Source organism: Salarias fasciatus, chromosome 1 (genome assembly GCF_902148845.1).
Source record: "Salarias fasciatus chromosome 1, fSalaFa1.1, whole genome shotgun sequence".
In the NCBI taxonomy this organism is placed as follows: Eukaryota; Metazoa; Chordata; class Actinopteri; order Blenniiformes; family Blenniidae; genus Salarias; species Salarias fasciatus.
The window spans coordinates 40,916,458-40,936,229 of record NC_043745.1 but is presented as its reverse complement, the minus strand read 5'-3'; the positions used below and the strand labels follow the sequence as shown (position 1 = coordinate 40,936,229).

General features: G+C 51.2%; 1 protein-coding gene across 1 annotated transcript; it reads left to right on the top strand.

Moving 5' to 3' along the window:
* The first annotated feature begins 4,378 nt into the window (after positions 1-4,378).
* gpatch1 (G patch domain containing 1) lies at positions 4,379-19,672 on the top strand. The gene is made up of 19 exons (XM_030088528.1): positions 4,379-4,496; positions 5,005-5,139; positions 5,306-5,391; positions 10,245-10,405; positions 10,705-10,802; positions 13,962-13,999; positions 14,068-14,304; positions 14,391-14,541; positions 14,931-15,010; positions 15,115-15,331; positions 15,410-15,694; positions 15,945-16,123; positions 16,224-16,351; positions 16,437-16,525; positions 17,686-17,948; positions 18,084-18,324; positions 18,423-18,506; positions 18,586-18,689; positions 19,180-19,672. The coding sequence occupies exons 1-19, from the start codon at positions 4,430-4,432 to the stop codon at positions 19,267-19,269; spliced, it is 2,733 nt and encodes a 910-aa protein (XP_029944388.1). The 5' UTR covers positions 4,379-4,429; the 3' UTR covers positions 19,270-19,672.
* The last annotated feature ends 100 nt before the right edge of the window (positions 19,673-19,772 follow it).

Here is a 19,772-nt window from a genome sequence, read left to right as displayed (position 1 = left end):
GGTCTGTTCTTACTGTCTGGAAGCTCCATCCTCAGTGCTGCTCAGTTGTTGCTGCTAAGCGTCTGGCGGAGTAATGGCAGACAAAATGAAACTAAGGGCCAATCCCAATTCTCCCCCTCCCCCCTCCCCCTCAGCCCTCGGCCCTCCCCCTATCACTCTCCTCCCCCTTCAGAACAGGGCTGAGGGCCGGGGCTCTTAGCAGCACTGTGAACTGGGATCCCCCTCGGCCCTTTAAGCCCCGCCGCGCTCCTATCACAACAAAAAATTATGGATATTAGAAATGATAGAAATTACATTAGAAATTACTTTTATTTTTTAATAATGGTATTATCATTTACCTTATATTTATTTTTGAGGTTCTCCCACTTTTTTGAAGCTTGCTGGGCTGTAACTTCCCCTTCCAAGCCATTTTCTTTTATGAATATCCTGAAGTAATACATATATGTTTATATAAACACGTTTTATTACTGACATATTAGAGCTTAGACGAATAATATAATTTACTCCCACTGTGTTTTAGCGCTATATTTTGATTTCAAAAACTTTTCTTTATTTTCACCTCTAAACTGAATCAGAAGTCGGGTTTCATCGGGGTCCCTGTGTCAAACATATTACGTTAAAAACATGATGACAGATGACGTTAATACAGTAATTAGTGCTCTTCAGAAGTTACAAATTTACGATTGGAAACGGTGCTGCGCAGCGCTAAAACGTTAATCCATGACTGGGACACTGTCACGCTAGTATATCTATAAATTCAGTGAAGTAAATACACTTTTTATAGCTTTTTAAATAGTATACAGAAGCAATCTTACATTTGTGCGACTCCGTGGTGGGCGCCATGTTGTTTTTTTCTGGCCAATGTGAAACTCCGCCTACCCCTACAGAGAATAGGGAGCATCGATGCAGACTTCGCTGAAAGGGGTGAAATAGCCCTTCCCCTTACCCCTACCCCTATTCAAAAAGTAGAATCGGGATAGCCCTTAAGCCTCGTGAACGCGCATATCATAGGGGTAGGGATAAGGGGTAGGGGTAAGGGGTAGAATTGGGATTGGCCCTTAGGATTACCAGGTCAGCGGGAGGCGCATTACGTCAGGCTCAGAGCGATTCCTACCCGAATCAGTCATACTGCTGTGCCTTCAGTGCGCTGCACAGGAAAATAGGAGCAACTGTGATCTTGCAAAAATAGCTCTTGCTGCCCATCAGGCAAAGGTGAAAACGTGTGTGGGTGTGAATAGTTGATAATTTAATATTTAAAACTGAGCTGTGCCCCTTTAATCCATATCCACTGACTACATCTTTCGGCCGCTTCTGAGACAGCTTTTATTGTCTGTTGAAAGGCCTGTCCGTGGATACCCACGTCTTTCAGCAGTTTGATGGTGGATGTAGCAACAAATCCGCAACATCCTACCTCTACTGGATAGATTTTAACCTTCCACCCTCTTTGCTGCGCCTCTGTAGCCAACTCTGTGTAGCGCAGTTTTTTGCGCTCGTAGGCCTCTTCAGCAGAGCTCTCCCACGGGACAGTGAGTTCAATGATGTATACTGTCTTTAACAAGGAGGACCAGAGGACCAAATCTGGCCTGAGGGCAGGGGCTGCAATTTCTGGTGGAAAGATGAGTTGCTGGCCAATATCAACCAGCATCTTCCAATCGCGGGCCTCAGTGAGCAGTCCAACTTCTAAGCATTTAGAAGAAGGATTGGGCTTTTGCTGACCTTCTCGGATGAATACTGGTGCCCGGCTGGAGTCAGTTGTTCTCAAGAGCGTTGATAGCATTTCTCTTGTTCTCGATAGCTGCTGCCAGACTCTTGAGGACCTGGTTGTGCCTCCAGGTATAGCGACCTTGTGTGAGGCTGGTCTTACAACCGGTCAAGATGTGTTTCAGAGTCGCTGGAGTTGGGCAGATGGCACATGCTGGATCATCTCCAAACCACTGGTGGAGATTTTTTGGAGATGGATGCACATCATAGATGATGAAGCTGATGTTGCTTGCCTCCATCGCCCAGAGCTCCCTCCAGCTGAGCTTTCTTCTCTCCAAGCCTTCCCACCTCATCCATTGTCTTTGCTTGGCAAGTGAGACAGCCTTGGCGCTTCTTTCTGCCTCCTCCTGACGGCGTACCTCCTCCACTACCAGTTTCCTCCTCTCTGGGGTTGATGCCTTTTGCCACGTTGGTTTGCTTGCAGCAAGACCAAGGCCTCCTCTTCCCATTTGTACATGCCCTACGATGTCGCTATGTCTCAAGGCAGACATAGCATGCTGCACAGCACCAGATGGTGTCCATTTCCGCCCAGTTATCAGGGTTGGTGCAGCATTGCTGATGGTTGCATCCTTGGAGTCTTTCAGAGTCATGTGAAGTCTTACTTTAGAACACTTGACCTCTTCGGTGAGACTCGTGATGGGTAGTTCGAGAGCTCCTTTGCCAGAGAGACTGTTGTTGGTCAGACAGCGTGGTACACCGAGCCATTTCTTCACATATGAAGTTATGGTTCGTTCCATCTTCTCCACTGTTGTCAATGGAACCTCGTAAATGGTGACTGGCCACATTACATGAGGAAGAAGTCCAAACTATAGACACCAGAGTTTAAGCTTCCCTGGCAAAAGGGTCTTGTCGATGTTTTGCAGACTTTTGGTAATGTCTTGCTTCAGTTGCCTTTGACACAATTGAGCATGAATTTATTTTTGTAACACTTAAAAAATTTGGCTTTGGTGACAGGTTCTGTGACGCTGTGAAGGCTCTCTATGCAAATGCAAATTGCTCCATAAAAATGAAAAATGGCACGACTTCAAGATTTAATCTTAAACGTGGTATACGTCAAGGATGCCCCGCTAGCCCTTACCTTTTAATACTCTGTACTCAAATCCTAGCATCTCATATTTATAGTAGTGATATGAAGGGTATTACAATAGCTGATAAAGACATTTTTATCAGTCAGACGATACCAGACGATAGTCTGACGATAGTCAGACGATAGTCAGACGATACCACTATTTTTCAAAAAAATGCTAGTCAGGTCCCTGTTGCTCTACAGGTTATTCAAAATTTCTCTAAAGCTTCAGGGTTGACTTTAAATTTAAATAAATGCCAATTACTCCCAATTAACGATTGTGATGACACAAACGTCTGTGACATAAGTGTCTTAAAAGAGGTAAATTACCTAGGAATAGTTATTTGTAAAGACCCTAAACACAGAATTTCAACAAATTTTACTCCAATGATTAAGAAAATGCAAACTAAATTGAATCAGTGGTTGCAGAGAGATTTAAAGCAGTACTAAGGAACTTTCAGTTTTCGTTGATTTTGGCGGCGCCAGTGGACAAAGCGGTAGTGTTTTCCCTGAAGGAATACTACAGTTCCCATGAGGCCTAGCGCGTGACGTGGTAAAATGCTGCTCCCGGTGGCGTGCTGTCGGACTGAACTCACCTTCATTTGTTTCCAGTGGCTGTGTGAAGGACGGATAGCGACGAGGTCATGAATGTAACGGATAAACAATGTTCCATCATGACGTGACGCACGCCGTGAAGCAGTCCTCACATGTGGAGTGTTTCAGTGAGCAGGGTTCCTGCCACCCTCCTCACCGCTGCTCAGTCCAGGTGGAGCAACACTGACGGCCTCAGCCGACAGAGGCTCATTCAGCTGCTGGAGGTCGATGTGTCGTCACAAAAGATGTGAAAATGTTTTATTAAGGTTGAAAAGTTCCTTAGTGTCGGTTTAACACTAAGAGGGAGAATCTTGCTATCTAAAGCATAAGATTTCAAATCAAATCAAATCAAATTTAATTTCATATAGCACTTTTCATATTTATAAAAATAACACAAAGTGCTGAACATTAAAAATAGACAAAAACCAGAAGAATTAAAAAAAAAACACACCAACAAACATTATGCAAAACACTCGCACAAACACACACATACACACGCACACACACACATACATACACAAACACACAAACATACACATGCACACGCACACATACATACACACACACACACACACACACACACACACACACACACACACACACACACACACACACTCTCTCTCTCTCTCCCATTATGTTGCACAGAACACAGGAGACATGGCATGGCACTGAGCATCTTGGGAAAACTCCACCAGTGGGCCGTCCACACCAGGAGAAATCGAGGGTCAGTTAATACTGGGGCTCCAGCGCAGTTTGATGTTTGCTTGAACTGTTTGTATTCTAGAATCTTAATAAAAAGAAGAAGAAAAAAACGTTATCGCTCCACAAGGTGCAGTGGAAGCGCGGTCCACCCACCCAAGATGGCCGCCAGGAGGCACGTCGGCTCCACAGCAGCGCGAACGAGGCGCCTCCGGATATGACGTCAGTAACGACGCGGTCCTCGCTGTGTCCCTTCACGGCCGCCATACGTGTTTTGCGTTTGTGTCTTCCGTACATTTCTCGTCCAGCATGCCGAACAGCGACAGCGAGGAGGACTTCGTGTCTTTCGGGACTCCGCTGGAGCCGCTGGAGGAAGGTGGACCTCATGTTTATGCTCGTTTCTACGGACCTGCTCCGTCTTTCGTCCTCTGACTGTTTCCGTGAAGCTTAACCCGCAGCTAGCGGCTAACGCGGCTAGCGGCTAGCTGCTGCTAGCTGCGAGCGGCTAGCTGCTGCTAGCTCACTACACACAGTAAAAGTTCAATTTGATTTGCCGTTTGTACCGCGAACCGGAGGAATTTTATTGACTTATTTAATAATTGTTGAGAGAGGTTTAATAAGACTGTTGTTGAAGCGTCTCTCTCTGTCTACCTGTTTCTCTGTCTCTCTCTGTGTCCCTGTCTCTGTCTGTACTCTCGCTCTCTCTCTCTGTCCCTCTCTCTGCCTGTCCCTCTCTCTCTGTCCCTTTGTCCCTGTCTCTACCTGTTCCTCTCTGTCCCTTTGCCCCTCTCTCTCTGTCCCTCACTCTCTCTCTCTCTCTCTCTCTCTCTCTCTCTCTCTCTGTATCGCTGTCCCTCTGTCCCCGTCTCTGTCTGTCTCTGTAGACGAGGCTCCCAGGAAGCCTGTCCCACTGCACGAGCAGACGGTGAAGGACGAGCGAGGACGTTACCAGCGGTTCCACGGAGCGTTCACTGGAGGCTTCTCCGCTGGGTACTTCAACACGGTGGGGTCGAAGGAAGGTCAGTCAGCGTCCTGACACACGTCCAACATGTCCCCCAGGTCTCTCATGTCCCCCAGCCTGACCTCCGTCCTGACAGTAGAGTAGTGTGTGTGTGTGTGTGTCTCCAGCCCTGTTGCTATGCTGTTGCCATGGTGACCTGTCTGCCTGTGCTCTCCTGTCTGTAGGTTGGACTCCATCCACGTTTGTGTCGTCACGGCAACAGAAAGCAGAGAAGCATCATGCCCGACCGGAAGACTTCATGGATGAGGAGGTGAGACGGTCGGCGAGACAATTTACTTTCCTGTTGTACCTGTTGGTGTTGTTGGTGTTGTTGTGTTCTTATTGCTGATGGTGTTGTTGTTGTGTTAAGGCCTCAGAATGCTTCTCCGTCGCAGCGACGCCGTTCCTACGCCGCCACTGAACATATCTTGCTTCTGCGTCAAGGGAACGCCCTCCTCTGCAATTTCACCGCCAAGCCGCTAGGGGGCGTGGCGGTGTCTTTGTTTCGCAATCGGCAGTCACAACAACAATGCGGCTTCCGTAGCTCCGGCTTTACCGAGACATAGATCTATAAACATAGATCTATACACATTGATATCTAGACATAGTTATCTAGACATAGCTCTATAGACATAGATGTCTAGACACGCTGCACTTCTTACTGAACATATATCTGCATATATGACATATCTGGACCCGGGCTGTGGAGGAGGACAGGCTGAGGGACCAGGAGGACATGTTGCTGAAACTAATGAGCTTTTGGACGATTAAAGCCGTTTGAGGAGCAGCTCTACACACAGCCCCGTCTGCTAGCAGTGCTAACACTGCTAACAGTACAGGGATTCTGGATCTAAATTTCTCCTGAAGCTCTGCTCGGATCAGAAAAGCATTCCGGGTGAGTTCTACTTTATTCTATAAACAACGCGAAAGCGGACCAATCACAGCCCTCGACGTTCACGTCACCATGCGTCGCCTCGACGCGAAGTCACGATTTTTGGGAGGTGCACGTCAAGCCCCGCCGTAGCCCCGACGTAGGGCTACGCTGTAGACGTCGTAGGAACGCCGTCGCAGCGACGGGGGAGTATACTGAGGCCTTTACAACTGACGCTGGTGTTATTGTTGTGTTGTTGTGTTGATGTTGCTGGTGTTGTTGTGTTAATGCTGATGCTGGGGGGTATTGCACAAAACCAGGATAAGGGATTAAGCCAGCAAACTGGTGATTCTGTGGTGATCCTGTGGCGATCCTGTGGTGATCCTGTGGTGATCCTGTGGTGATCCTGTGGTGATCCTGTGGTGATCCTGGATGAAGTTATCCTCTAGTCTGTTGCACAAAAGCTGGCCAAGTTGATCCCGGACCAGTCACCATGGTGATCTATCCTCTGCAGCTCGCTGCTCCACAGCAGGATAACTACCAGGATCAGATTAAACTGCTGTCAACAATGTGAGAAGTGGGCGTGGCTTACAGCATTTCCTTGATTTTTCCACACATTACATCATTTAATCCTCCTGCAGCCAAATCTTATTACTGTAGTCGCTGCATCTGCAGGGTCTGGTTGACTTTAGGATTATTTTGTTGCTCAGATTATATGAAGACCAACATAAGTTTCAGCACAGACGTTTCAGAATCCTTTCTTTATTAATACAAGTCCTACAATAAAAGGTTCACAATCATTGTAAAGACAATGGAAAAAAAAACCTTGATGAAACTGGTACTAAACCACACTGATGTAGAAAATAAAGAATAAGAAATAAAATAAAACAACCCTGAAGCTCCACAATGAGTAAAATGAGAAACAAAGGAAAAATAAAAGTCTCACACCACTGAAATGGACACAGTATAACAGACAGCATCTGTTGGTCTTAACTGTCTCCTGAAAATAGGAAAATCCTCCTATTTCAGGACTCCAGCTTCAGGAGTGAACGGTCCCACATCATTCTGACTCCACTCTTTTAACGGCTAAAATCAGACAGAAATTCATTCTCAGAAGAAACAGATTCATCACTTCATTTGATAACTGCTCTTTGAGCTACACTTAAGTAACCGACCAGACTGCAGAATATTTTTATGTCTGGTTTTCAGCTGCTGCAGGTTCTTTTCTGGTTTGTTCTTCATGACAGATGAGGGATGGAACAGAACACAGCAGGAGAACAGCTGATTCAACAGAGAACACGACACAGAGCTGAAATTTTCTTGAATAAATATCCTAAATATTGGCAAAATGCTGTTTCCCCCGTGTATTTCCTGTATTTTATTATTATTATTTCTGTATGATCATAATCATGGATCATATGCAGAATTAGGCCATTTCTAGTGTCTGATCTGAGCGTCACTGTTTCACTTTAAAGGAATACTCCACCCAAAAAACGATTTGGCCTCATTTTCTACTCACCCTCATGCTGAGAAACACTCTGGAGCATTTTTTTGACGTTTCAGATGCAGTTGGAGATGTTTGGGGACTTTCGTTGTCAACAAACAGGGACCGACAGAGCCCGACAGAAAAAACGGTCCATAAAGTCCACAAAACGTGTCCATTTTCCTTCATACTGCTCGTCCGCTGTAATCCAAGAGTCCTGAGCGGGTAACGTCCATAATTAATTCTTAACGAGGTAATTTAGTACATTTTAAGAGCTCAAACAGTGCTCTCTCTACTGCTCCAGTGTGTCTGCGCGCACACCCTGAACTACGGAAGCCGCGGCAGACCAAGCCAGACGCTTGGCGCTTTCAGCGACTGCTTTTCTAAATAGCAAGCGTAGAAGAAGAAGTTCCGCTGTTTATATTCTGCTGTGAGTGACCGAGCTGTGGACAATCACAAAAGTGATTGGCTGCTGTTTTAAAGCTTTGAATTCGTCTGGCTTGGTCTGCCGAGGCTTCCGTAGTTCAGGGTGCGCGCAGACATGCACCTGAGCTGTACGAGAGCGCACTGTTTACGCTCTCAAAATATACTAAATGACCTCGTTAAGAATTAATTATGGACGTTACCGCTCAGGACACTTGGATTACAGCGGACGAGCAGTATGAAGGAAAATGGGAACGTTTTGTGGATTTTATGGACCGTTTTTTCTGTCGGGCTCTGTCGGTCCCTGTTTGGTGGCAACGAAAATCCCCAAACATCTCCAACTGCATTTGAAACGTCAAAAAAATGCTTCAGAGTGTTTCTCAGCATGAGGGTGAGTAGAAAATGAGGCCAAATCGTTTTTTGGGTGGAGTATTCCTTTAATAAAGCTGCGGCCTGCATGCAGTACCTGTCCCCACCATTGAAGCGTGGGGGCGCTATGCCAATAACGTCACTTAAAGCAGACGTACAGGCTGGAATATATGGAGTGATATTAATGGACGTGTTTTGTGTAAAGTCCTCGCTCTGGGGCCCCCCCTTTTTCAGTGAGCCCCCCCACAGCCGCGGTACAGTCCACACTGCTGCTCGTCCTGTGTGAAGGAAGACACTCGTCCTTGTTCCATTTTCAATCTGTGATTCTGTGATCGATGTCGTGGTCTTCTGAAGAACGCCGTGAACTCGCACTGATCCTGATGCTCCTCACCGGGCTGGAGGAAGCCGCGTCTTTTCATCCTGGCTCGGCAAACGTGCAACTGATTAATCTGAGAAAACACCGACTGGGCTGACTGAAGCCGCGCATTTTCATTTATCCTGGATGTTTTTATCCTGCTTTTGTGCAGTACCCCCCTGTGGTGTTATTGTTGTGTTGTTGTTGTTAGGTTCCTCCTCCTGATGCTGTTGTGTAGTTGTTGATGTATTGCAGCTGATGCCGGTGTTGTTGCTGGTATTGTTTTGTTGTTGTTGTGTTACTGCTGATGCTGGCTTTATTGTTGTGTTGTTGCGTTCTTCCTGCTGATGCTGGTGTTGTTGTTGTGTTGTTGTGTTACAGCTGATGTTGGTGTTGTTGTGTAGTTGTTGTGTTACAGCTAATGCTGGTATTGTGTTGTGTTGTGGTGTTACTGCTGATGCTGGTGTTATTGTTGTGTTATTGTTGTGTTGTTGTGCTGTTGTGCTGTTGTTGTATTGTTCTTGCTGATGATTCTGGTGTTGTGTTGTTGTGTTACTGCTGATGCTGGTGTTATTATTGTGTTGTTGCTGGTGTTGTTGTGTTGTTGTTGCATTCCTCCCGTTGATGCTGGTGTTGTTGTTGCTGGTGTTGTTGTTGTGTTGTTGTTGTGTTATTGTTGTGTTGTTGTTGCCGTTGTTGTATTGTTGTTTCTGATGTTGCCGGTGTTGTTGTGTTACTGCTGATGCTGGTGTTGTTGTTGCTATTGTGTTGTTGTTGCTAACGCTGGTGTTGTGTTGTTGTAGTGTTGCTGCTGATGCTGGTGGTGTTGTGTTGTTGTTGCTGATGCTGGTGTTGTAGTTGTTGTTGTGTTACTGCCGGTGTTGTCGGAGACCCCTGGCGGTGGTCCGGGCCTCGACACAGCCGGCAGCCCATCCTGGCCGGCCAAGCTTTTCTTAAAACGGAACAGAGAACCCGTCACTGCCAGACGAGCTCTCTGGCGCCACCTAGTCACAGTCGAACGGCCTGTAGGAACGTGGTGCAGAGATCAGACCCACCTCACTCCCTCGCCTCATCAAGACCTTCCAGTTGTTCTTGATGATGGTCTTGCTGTTGTTGTTCTTGCCGTTCTTACTGTCAAGGTTGCTCTTGTTGATGATGTCACACTTGAGGATGTTCTTGATGTTGTTGATGTTGTTGTTGTTCTTGCTGTTCTTATTGTTGATGATGCTGATGATGTTCTTGTTGTGCTTGTCTTCGTTCTTGTCCTTACTGTTGCTGGTCATGTTGTTGTTGTTGATGTTCTTGCTGTTGTTCTTATGGTTGATGTTGGTCATGTTGATGTTCTTGCTCTTGCTGTTGATTATGTCCTTGTTGCTCTTATCCTGCTGATGATGATGTCCTTGTTGATGATGTTCTTGTTCTTGTCCTGCTGTTGCTGTTCTTACCGTTGAGGATGTTCTTTTTGTTGATGATGTTATTGCTGTTGTTCTTATTGCTGATGTTGGTCGTGTTGCTGGTCTTGTTGTTGATGATGCCCATTTTGTTGATGATGTCCTTCTTGTCAATGATGTCCGTTTTGGTGATGATGTCCTTGCTCTTGTCCTCGCCGCGGCGGTGTCTCAGGACTTTGGTGAGCACGGCATCGCCCCCTCTCAGATCTTGCGGAGCGAGGAGTTTTCGTCCAGCCACAGGGACGCGGCGGCAGAGAAGAAGAAGGCGGTGAGCTCGCAGGCTGCCCTGATTCCCGGAGACACTCTGCTGGAGGAGCTCATCTCCCCCGCCAGGTACAGACGGGCCTCAGACAAATAATGGTGATCGACCAATAAGCTGTCTCTTTCTTCCTCTTTCCATAGTTAGCTTCAACAATTAACACATTCTCTGCTGGACTGTAGGGATTAATAGCAATTTAATAAAGTTCTGAAACAAAGACATCAGTAACTTCTCACCGAAATAACTTCTTGTCGATTGGCTCCGCCCGCTTACTCATAGTCCACATTACAAAGCACAGGGAGACTGACAAAAACCCAGTTGGAATCGGTCGACTGACTCATAAACCGTGTGCTGTGCTGGATTTGTGTCCCAGGTCGAGCGTCGGGGTGGAGCTGCTGAGGAGGATGGGCTGGAGGGAGGGTCAGGGCGTGGGACCCCGCGTGAAGAGGAAAGCTCGCCGCCAGACCGCCTGTACGTAGCCATGTTCATCTGCTCCACACCTGGAAACACGTAGTCGTTGGTATGGGAGCAGCGACGACAGGCGAACAGCGGCAGGTGAAGAGCAGCGGCAGGTGGAGAGCAGCAGCGGCAGGTGAAGAGCGGCAGCGGCAGGTGAAGAGCAGCGGCAGGTGGAGAGCAGCAGCAGGTGAAGAGCAGCGGCAGGTGAAGAGCGGCAGCGGCAGGTGAAGAGCGGCAGCGGCAGGTGAAGAGCGGCAGCGGCAGGTGAAGAGTGGCGGCAGGTGGAGAGCGGTGGCAGGTGGAGAGCAGCGGCAGGTGAAAAGCGGCAGCGGCAGATGAAGAGCGGCAGCAGCAGGTGAAGAGCAGTGGCAGGTGAAGAGCAGTGGCAGGTGAAGAGCAGCGGCAGGTGAAGAGCAGCAGTGGCAGGTGAAGAGCAGCGGCAGGTGAAGAGCAGCGGCAGGTGGAGAGCAGCAGCGGCAGGTGAAGAGCAGCAGCGGCAGGTGAAGAGCAGCAGCGGCAGGTGGAGAGCAGCAGCGGCAGGTGGAGAGCAGCAGCGGCAGGTGAAGAGCAGCAGCGGCAGGTGGAGAGCAGCAGCGGCAGGTGAAGAGCAGCGGCAGGTGAAGAGCAGCAGCGGCAGGTGGAGAGCAGCAGCGGCAGGTGAAGAGGAGCAGCGGCAGGTGGAGAGCAGCAGCGGCAGGTGAAGAGGAGCAGCGGCAGGTGAAGAGGAGCAGCGGCAGGTGGAGAGCAGCAGCGGCAGGTGAAGAGGAGCAGCGGCAGGTGAAGAGGAGCAGCGGCAGGTGGAGAGCAGCAGCGGCAGGTGAAGAGCAGCAGCGGCAGGTGAAGAGGAGCAGCGGCAGGTGAAGAGGAGTGGCAGGTGGAGAGCAGCAGCGGCAGGTGGAGAGGAGCAGCGGCAGGTGGAGAGCAGCAGCGGCAGGTGAAGAGCAGCAGCGGCAGGTGGAGAGCAGCGGCAGGTGAAGAGCAGTAGGGCTGCCACAAACAATTATTTTGGTAGTCGACTAATCACTGATTATTTTTTCGATTAGTCGACTAATCGCATCATATATAAATTAAAGTAAAACAGTTTATCGCACCACCATGAAGCTGCTCTTATCTAGCCACAATTAGATTTCAGCTTTAAGTGTTTAAGGTATATTCATTTCTAACTAAAAATAAAGACAATTCAGATGAGAGTTCATTAAACCTTTATTGAAATATTCAACAAACACTTGTTTAACTGTGTACCATAAAGTGCAAATACTTGAGTAAAATAAGGAAAAGGCACTTGCCTAAACAACACAAAAATAAATCCTTCATATTAATTTTTTTCTTAATTTGTGTTTGGGATCAAGCACAGCAACAATCAGGCAGGCACCTGTAACTCCGGAACTATTGAAGCTTTCGTCTCACTGACTCAAAACAAAAGTGCATTTTGTGTTCAGTGCTCAACTGTATCCAACTTTATTCCACTCTGACTCTACATAACCCCAAACTCCACAGGGCTCTGGTTCACCGCCAGGACAGTCAGCATTTCTACATGCTGGAGACAGGCTGCTCTCTCTGGGAGCAGATGTTCTGCTGCAGAGAGAATCCGCTCCGATGGGGTGAAGCTCTGAAACATAACGGTAGAAAACATCAGCGCGACGTCACTTCTTATTAAAACACATCACTGTTAGAACGTTACAGAAAACATGAAATGTGTGCTAACGGCAGCTAATGAGTCAAAACGTCACCGCTAATGTTAACGTTGACAGCTATGAGTAAATAGCAAGTTAGCCCTCTATGCTAATATTATTAGCTTACCGAGACGACGGTCAGTCATCGTTGTCCCGAGCCACGACGTGCTTCTGTTCCGGCTGCTCATCCATCGCTGTTGTGCTGCCGGGGAAGGCCGGTTCTGTCCTGCAGATGCTGCACTGCACTTTTCTCTGAGGATTTCTTGTCATGTTCCCACTCGGGCTGGGCGGTGATAAGGTAATAAGGTGTACCGGCGGTGTCTTTCAGAAGCAACGGTATCAGTTTCAATACCGTCATTGAAAAAAAATGCAGTGCACTTATATAGAAGATAAGGATTAAATATAAAATATAATTTATTCAATGCCTAAAAATGATTCTTTGTCCAGCAGCTCTTATATGTGGTTGAATTTTCAGTTTTACTTCCACAGGAGTTTACTTTTGGAGACTTTTGATGAAGTTTATGAACATGACATCATCACGTGACAGCGAGAGAGTGAGAGAGAGAGAGAGAGAGAGCGAGCAGGAGAAAGATGGCGAGTCACTCAGGCAGTGACCTGGTCCCAAAGTAGACCAGGACTGCAGCGGACCGGCAGTATTTCGGGTTCCGAGCTAACGAGAAGGGAGAGCGGTGTGCTGACGAGGCAGTTTGTAAATTGTGCAATACGAAGGTGATTGAATTTAATTGATGTGCGCGGCGCATTCTGCAGCTGCTCTGGATGTCAGGTTAGTTTAATTGTTTGTTGTATTTACACCTTTTTAGAAGCTGCTCTTTTTTGTCATTAAAAGTTGTTGAGGTTGTGATTTTAATTTAGTTGATGTGTGCGCGGCGCATTCTGCGCAAAAACTGTTCTGGATGGTTGTGTTAATTGTTTGTTGTATTTGCACTTTTTAAGCTGTTGCTGATACAAGTTGTTAATATTTTGCACATTATGTTGTTGTTCTTTCATTATTAGTGTTTGGTTTTCAGTTTCTGAACGGTGTAGGGACCAGCCAGCAGTTTGGTGATGCTGTCTGAGCCTTGAGTTATAATTTTTTAATTTAATTAGTCGTGGTAATAACACCGGATACCGGGGTGAAATGTGGAGACGGTATGACGGTATCAAAATTTGGATACCGCCCAACTCTAGCTCCCACAGTCTGGAGCTCCGCTGCTGCCGGGCGGCCATGACACCAGTCTGGCGTCGTCGCGGCTGACACGACTGCGCTTGTGTGTCAAACACAGAAAGGCAGACAGTTTTGAGACAAAAAAAAAAGACTCGTCGACTATTAAACAAGTCATCGATGATTTTAATAGTCGACATAATCGTGATTAAGCGACCAATGGTGGCAGCCCTAAAGAGCAGCGGCAGGTGTCCGAGTGTCTCCGGTGTCTCCTCTGGTTGTCTGTGGTCTCTTAAGTGGACCACTCAGGTCTCACTGCGTTGGTCTTCCTCACAGATCCTGGTTCTGGACCAGCCGGCTCGGAGGACTCAGAGGTCAGAGGTCACTGCTCATCATGCTGATAGTTGTTGAAGTGTGTGTTCAGCACTGCTCTCTTCATCAGGGCGATGAGGAGGAGTTTGCCCCTGAGAACGTGACCTTTGCCCCAAAAGACGTTACCCCGATGGACTTCAGCCCCCGGCTGGGTCTGCAGGGTCTGGGCTATCAGGGTCTGGACCCGGGCCGGGCCCTAATGGGCCCCGGGCTCCCGGAACACATCCAGCTGTTCAGACCGCAGGATGAGGGGCGGAGCCTGTTTGGAGGAACCGGCAGCACCAGGAGAGGGGGCGTGGCCGGGCAGGTGAGATCACTGCGGACAGGTGAGGGCGGGGGAAGGGGGGGAGTCGATGGCCCTGACGCCATCTGCATCTGACCTTTGACCCCTAGGCATTTGGGCTAGGCGCGCTGGAGGATGACGACGATGAAGAGGTCTACCACCGGGACTCCATGTCCCGCTACGACACGGTGCTGGGGGGGGAGGAGCCAGGAGACGGTCTGTACGGATGGACCGCCCCCCAGCAGTACACCCGGAGGACAGGTGGGTGGGGGGGTGGGGTCTGGACCAGGACCAGGAGGACTAGCCCCATTAGCATCATGGCTAGCCCCCCTCCTTTGTGACTGAGCACACAGAGAGTAGAAGTCAGGGCCGCTCTGTGCCTCTGATTGGCTGGGCTCTGCGTCGCTCTGCGCCTCTGATTGGCTGGGCTCTGCGTCGCTCTGCGCCTCTGATTGGCTGGGCTCTGCGTCGCTCTGTGCCTCTGATTGGCTGGGCTCTGCGTCGCTCTGTGCCTCTGATTGGCTGGGCTCTGCGTCGCTCTGCGCCTCTGATTGGCTGGGCTCTGTGTCGCTCTGTGCCTCTGATTGGCTGGGCCGCTCGTCTTGTGGTGATTGGTTAATCGTGTTCTGATTCTGTCTTCGTCTGAGCAGAACGGAGCAGAGACGCTTCCTACGTCGGAAAAATCCTGGAGGGATTCACGCTGGCCCAGAAACCCCCGGCCCAGGAGACGGTAAGTATGTCTGATGACTCGCCACTTCGTCTCACTGTCTCCGTCTCGCCGTCTCCGTCTCCGTCTCACTGTCTCCGTCTCGTCGTCTCGGACTGTCTCCACAGGTCTTCCCTCCCCCCGTTCTGCCCCGGAACTTCCGTCCAGTCCGTCGTTTCCCCCCGTCCTTGGACGTGTCCATGCTGTCCTCCGTCAGTCCGGCGCTGGCCCAGGCCCTCAGGACATCCAGGGGCCACATGGTCCCCGAGGAGCCCCAGCAGGGGGGCCGCCACCAGCTCCACAGCGGCCAGAGGGGGGCGCTGCTGGGAGAGGACGTCCTGACGGGTACTGAAGAGGAGTCCCCTCGAGGCTGACACCCCCCACAGGCTGACCCCTGAACCTGATAAAGACCTGTTCTTTCAGGACCCGCCTCAGTTCTGGACCTGCTGAGACCTGCAGACCGGCAGCGCCTGCTCAGCAGGCGGAACCTGTCCTCCAGAACCCAGGATCCCCAGACGGCGGTCCCCGGGGGGGCGGCGGTCCCCGGGGGGGTGTCGGTCGACTTCCAGCAGCAGCAGCAGCGGGACGCCCTGGCGGCCTGGCGGGGCGTCCCCGAGTCCTCCCAGACCTTCAGACCGTTCGAGAAGAACCCGAGCAAACAGGCCCGATACGAGGACTACCTGACCCGCCTGAAGCAGGGACACAGCGGTGAGAGGCTCCCAGCATGCACTGCAGTTCAGCCAGGACCAGACTCTTCACCAGACCAGCCAGGACCAGACCAGCCAGGACCAGGCCAAACAGAACCAGACTCTTTAAGCAGACCGGCCAGAACCAGAACCTCTTTATCGGTGTCTGGTCCTCAGTCTCTGATTGCGTCTCGCCCTCTGGTTGCGTCTCGTCCTCTGATTGCGTCTCGCTCTCGTCCTCCGGCGCTGTCCTCACGCCGCTCTGTCCCCAGATGCTCTGGACCAGAGTCTGGACCCGTCCATGACGGAGTGGGAGCGCGGCCGGGAGCGGGAGGAGTTCGTCCGGGCGTCCATCCTGTACCGTCCGTCCTCGTCCTCGCTGTCGTCCCGCTTCACCCGGGGACGGCGGGAGGACGACCAAGACACGGTGGAAGTGAACCGGGACCAGGAGGTGGGAGGACGGCACCCTGCCACACACACACACACACACACACACACACACACACACACTGTGGTGACGGTGTGTCCCGGTGTGTCCCGGTGGTCGTCAGGGAGACGAGGGGGACAAACGGGACGCGGTGAGGATGAAGCTGTTTGGAGCCATGACCAGAGAGACGCTGGAGTGGCATCCGGACAAGCTGCTCTGCAAGAGGTTCAACGTCCCCCACCCGTTTCCACGGTAACCACACACCCCCACACAGTCACACACTCAGACACACGATGACCCCAGTGTGTGTGTGTGTGTGTGTGTGTGTTCGTTCCAGCTCGGGGATCGTTGGACTTCCTAAAGTCAAGAGAGACAAATTTTCAGTTTTTAACTTTCTGACTGTGAACGAAAACCAAGAGACAGCTGGTGAGTTTAGCTCCTCCCCCTCTGGCCTCTGTAGCTCCTCCCCCTCTGGCCTCTGTAGCTCCTCCCCCTCTGGCTCCTGTAGCTCCTCCCCCTCTGGCCTCTGTAGCTCTTCTGTAGCTCCTCCCCCTCTGGCTCCTGTAGCTCCTCCCCCTCTGGCTCCTGTAGCTCCTCCCCCTCTGGCCTTTGTAGCTCCTCCCCCTCTGGCCTTTGTAGCTCCTCCCCCTCTGGCCTCTGTAGCTCCTCCCCCTCTGGCCTCTGTAGCTCCTCCCCCTCTGGCCTCTGTAGCTCCTCCCCCTCTGGCCTCTGTAGCTCCTCCCCCTCTGGCCTCTGTAGCTCCTGCCCTCTAACTTTTCCTCCTCTAACTCCTCCCCTCTAGCTCCTCCTTTTTAGCTCCTCCTCTTCTAGCTCCTCCCCCTATAACTCCTCCCCTTTAGCTCCTCAAGCTCCTCCCCTCCAATGCCTCCTCCTGTAGCTCCTCCCCCTCTGACGACTCCCCCTCTAGCTCCTCCTCTATCTCCTCCCCCAAGCTCCTCCTCCTCTAGCTCCATCTCCTCTAGCTCCTCCCCCTCCAGTTCCTGTAGCTCCTCCCCTCTAACTTTTCCTCCACTAAGTCCTTCCCTCTAGCTCCTGTAGCTCCTCCTCCTCTAGCTCCTCCTCTCACTCCTCCTCTAGCTCCCCCCCTCTAACTCCTCCCTGACTCCTGCAGCTCCTCCTCTGACTCCTCCCCCTCCAGCTCCATCTCCTCTAGCGCCTCCTCTTGTAGCTCCTCCCCTTTTGACTTTCCTCCAACTCCCCCCTCCAGCTCCTGTAAGCCCCTCCCCCTCTAACTCCTCCCCTCTAGGTCCTATAGCTCCTCCCCCTTTAGCTCCTGTAGCTCCTCCTCCTCCTCTAGCTCAGCCCCCGCTAGCTCCTGTATCCCCTTTAGCTCCTCCCCTTTAGCTCCTCCTCCTCTAGCTCTTCCCAACTTATCCCCCTCTAGCTCCTCCTCTAGCTCCTCTAACTCCTCCTCCCTCTAGCTCCTCCTCACCCTCTAACTCCTCCTCCTCTAGCTCCTCCTCCCCATCTAGCTCCTCCTCTAAGTTCTCCCCTGTAGCTCCTTCCCCGATGGCTCCTGCCCTGTAGCTCCTCCCCCTCTAACTCCTCCTCCTGCTCCTCCTCAGCTCCTCCAAAGCCTCCAGACTCCTTGAAGAAGTCCAGGTGGGATGTGGAGCAGAGGAGCGCTCAGCTGAGTGAACCTCCTGCTGGGCCTCCTGCTGGGCCTCCTGCTGGACCTCCTGCTGGGCCTCCTGCTGGGCCTCCTGCTGGGCCTCCTGCTGGGCCTCCTGCTGGGCCTCCTGCTGGGCCTCCTGCTGGACCTCCTGCTGGACCTCCTGCTGGACCTCCTGCTGTGAGCAGCAGCCTGACTTCACGTAAAAAGCCAGAGGTACGGAGTCTGGAATCGGACCGGTTCTCAGTGGTTCTGAGGTTAGAACCTGTGCTGGTCTGAGACCTTTTACCAGATGATCTGAGACCAGATCCAGAGGAGCGACTCAGAACCAGCTTCTGTTTCTCTTCACAGGAAGAAGCTCAGGAGGAGGAGGAGCAGGAGGAGGAGCAGGAGGAGACCAGGCCTCCCATGGATCTCTTTAAGGCCATCTTTGAGGGCTCCTCAGATGACGAGTCTTCCTCATCGGAGGAGGAGGAGCAGGAGCAGGAGGAGGAGGGGGGACAGTCCAACACACAGCCACTGAACCTTTTCACCATCACCTCCTCTTCCATCGCCACCTCCTCCACCGCCGCCACCTCCTCCCAGCTATCAGGTCTGAGTGCGTGGTCTGGGTCGCGGTTCTGGGTCCCGGTTCTGGAGGTGTGTCTCATGTCTCTGGAGTGTGTCTTTAACGGGTTTCTCCTCTCACAGCCGCCACGCCTCCTCCCTCCTCCCTGAAGGAGGAGCAGCAGGAGGAGTTTGGCCCGAAGCTACCGCCTCCTTCAGCAGCTCCTGGTGAGTCCTGCCGCCTCCTCTTTGCTAAGCTAACCGCTAACTGCGAGCAGGAGGACTCAAGAGCCGTTGTCCTCCTCAGGGGGAGGAGCCGCCGTCAGTCAGGAGGAGGAGGCGCAGAGCAGGAGGCGCAAAGCGAAGAAACAGAAGAACCACAAGCAGCACAAACACAAGAAGGAGAAGAAGGTAGAGGAGGAGGAGAGGAGGTGGAGGTGGAGGAGGAGGGGAGGGGAGGAGGGGAGGGGAGGAGGAGGAGGAGGAGGAGGAGGAGGGGAGGAGGTGGAGATAGAGGAGGAGGGGAGGGGAGGAGGTGGAGATAGAGGTGTGGAGGTGGACGAGGAGGAGGAGGAGGAGGAGGGGGGGGTGGAGGAGGGGAGGAGGGGAGGGGAGGAGGTGGAGGTGGAGGAGGAGGGGAGGAGGTGGAGATAGAGGTGTGGAGGTGGACGAGGAGGAGGAGGAGGGGGGGGTGGAGGAGGGGAGGAGGTGGAGGTGGAGGAGGAGGGGAGGAGGTGGAGATAGAGGAGGAGGGGAGGGGAGGAGGTGGAGATAGAGGTGTGGAGGTGGACGAGGAGGAGGAGGAGGGGGGGGGGTGGAGGAGGGGAGGAGGAGGGGGGGGGTGGAGGAGGGGAGGAGGAGGAGGAGGAGCTGCAGACTGAGTCTGGATTTTATTCTGCAGAATAAGAAACAGAAGAAGAAGAAACACAGAGGCAGAGGGCTGAAGAGGAGCCAGGAGGAGGAGGAGGAGGAGGAGCTGCTCAGGAGGTGAGGGGTGGCTGTCTTCTGTTACCATGGCAACAACAACCACGCTGCCTATGGGGGAAACCATCAATTAATGTGTGTGTGTGTGTGTGTGTGTGTCCAGGTTGAAGAGTGTGTCTTGAGTCTTCTTCAGTTTCATTTCTTCTGTTTTTAACCTTTCAAATAAAACTTGTGGAATCAAACGGCTCGTTTCCCCGACCCGACTTTACTGTACTGTAGAGGGCGCTACACTACACTACACTACACTACACTACTCTACACTACACTACACTACTCTACCCTACACTACTCTAAACTACACTACACTACTCTACCCTACACTACACTACTGGGCTCTACTCTACACTAGAATAGAATAGAAACGACTTCATTAGGAGAGTTACAGGTGCAGAGGCTCGTGGAACACGGGGGGCAGCCAGTAATGAAAGAAGCTGGTAATGGTGCAAATCGAACACTACCCTACCCTACCCGACACTACCCTAAATTATCCTACCCTACCCTATTCTACCC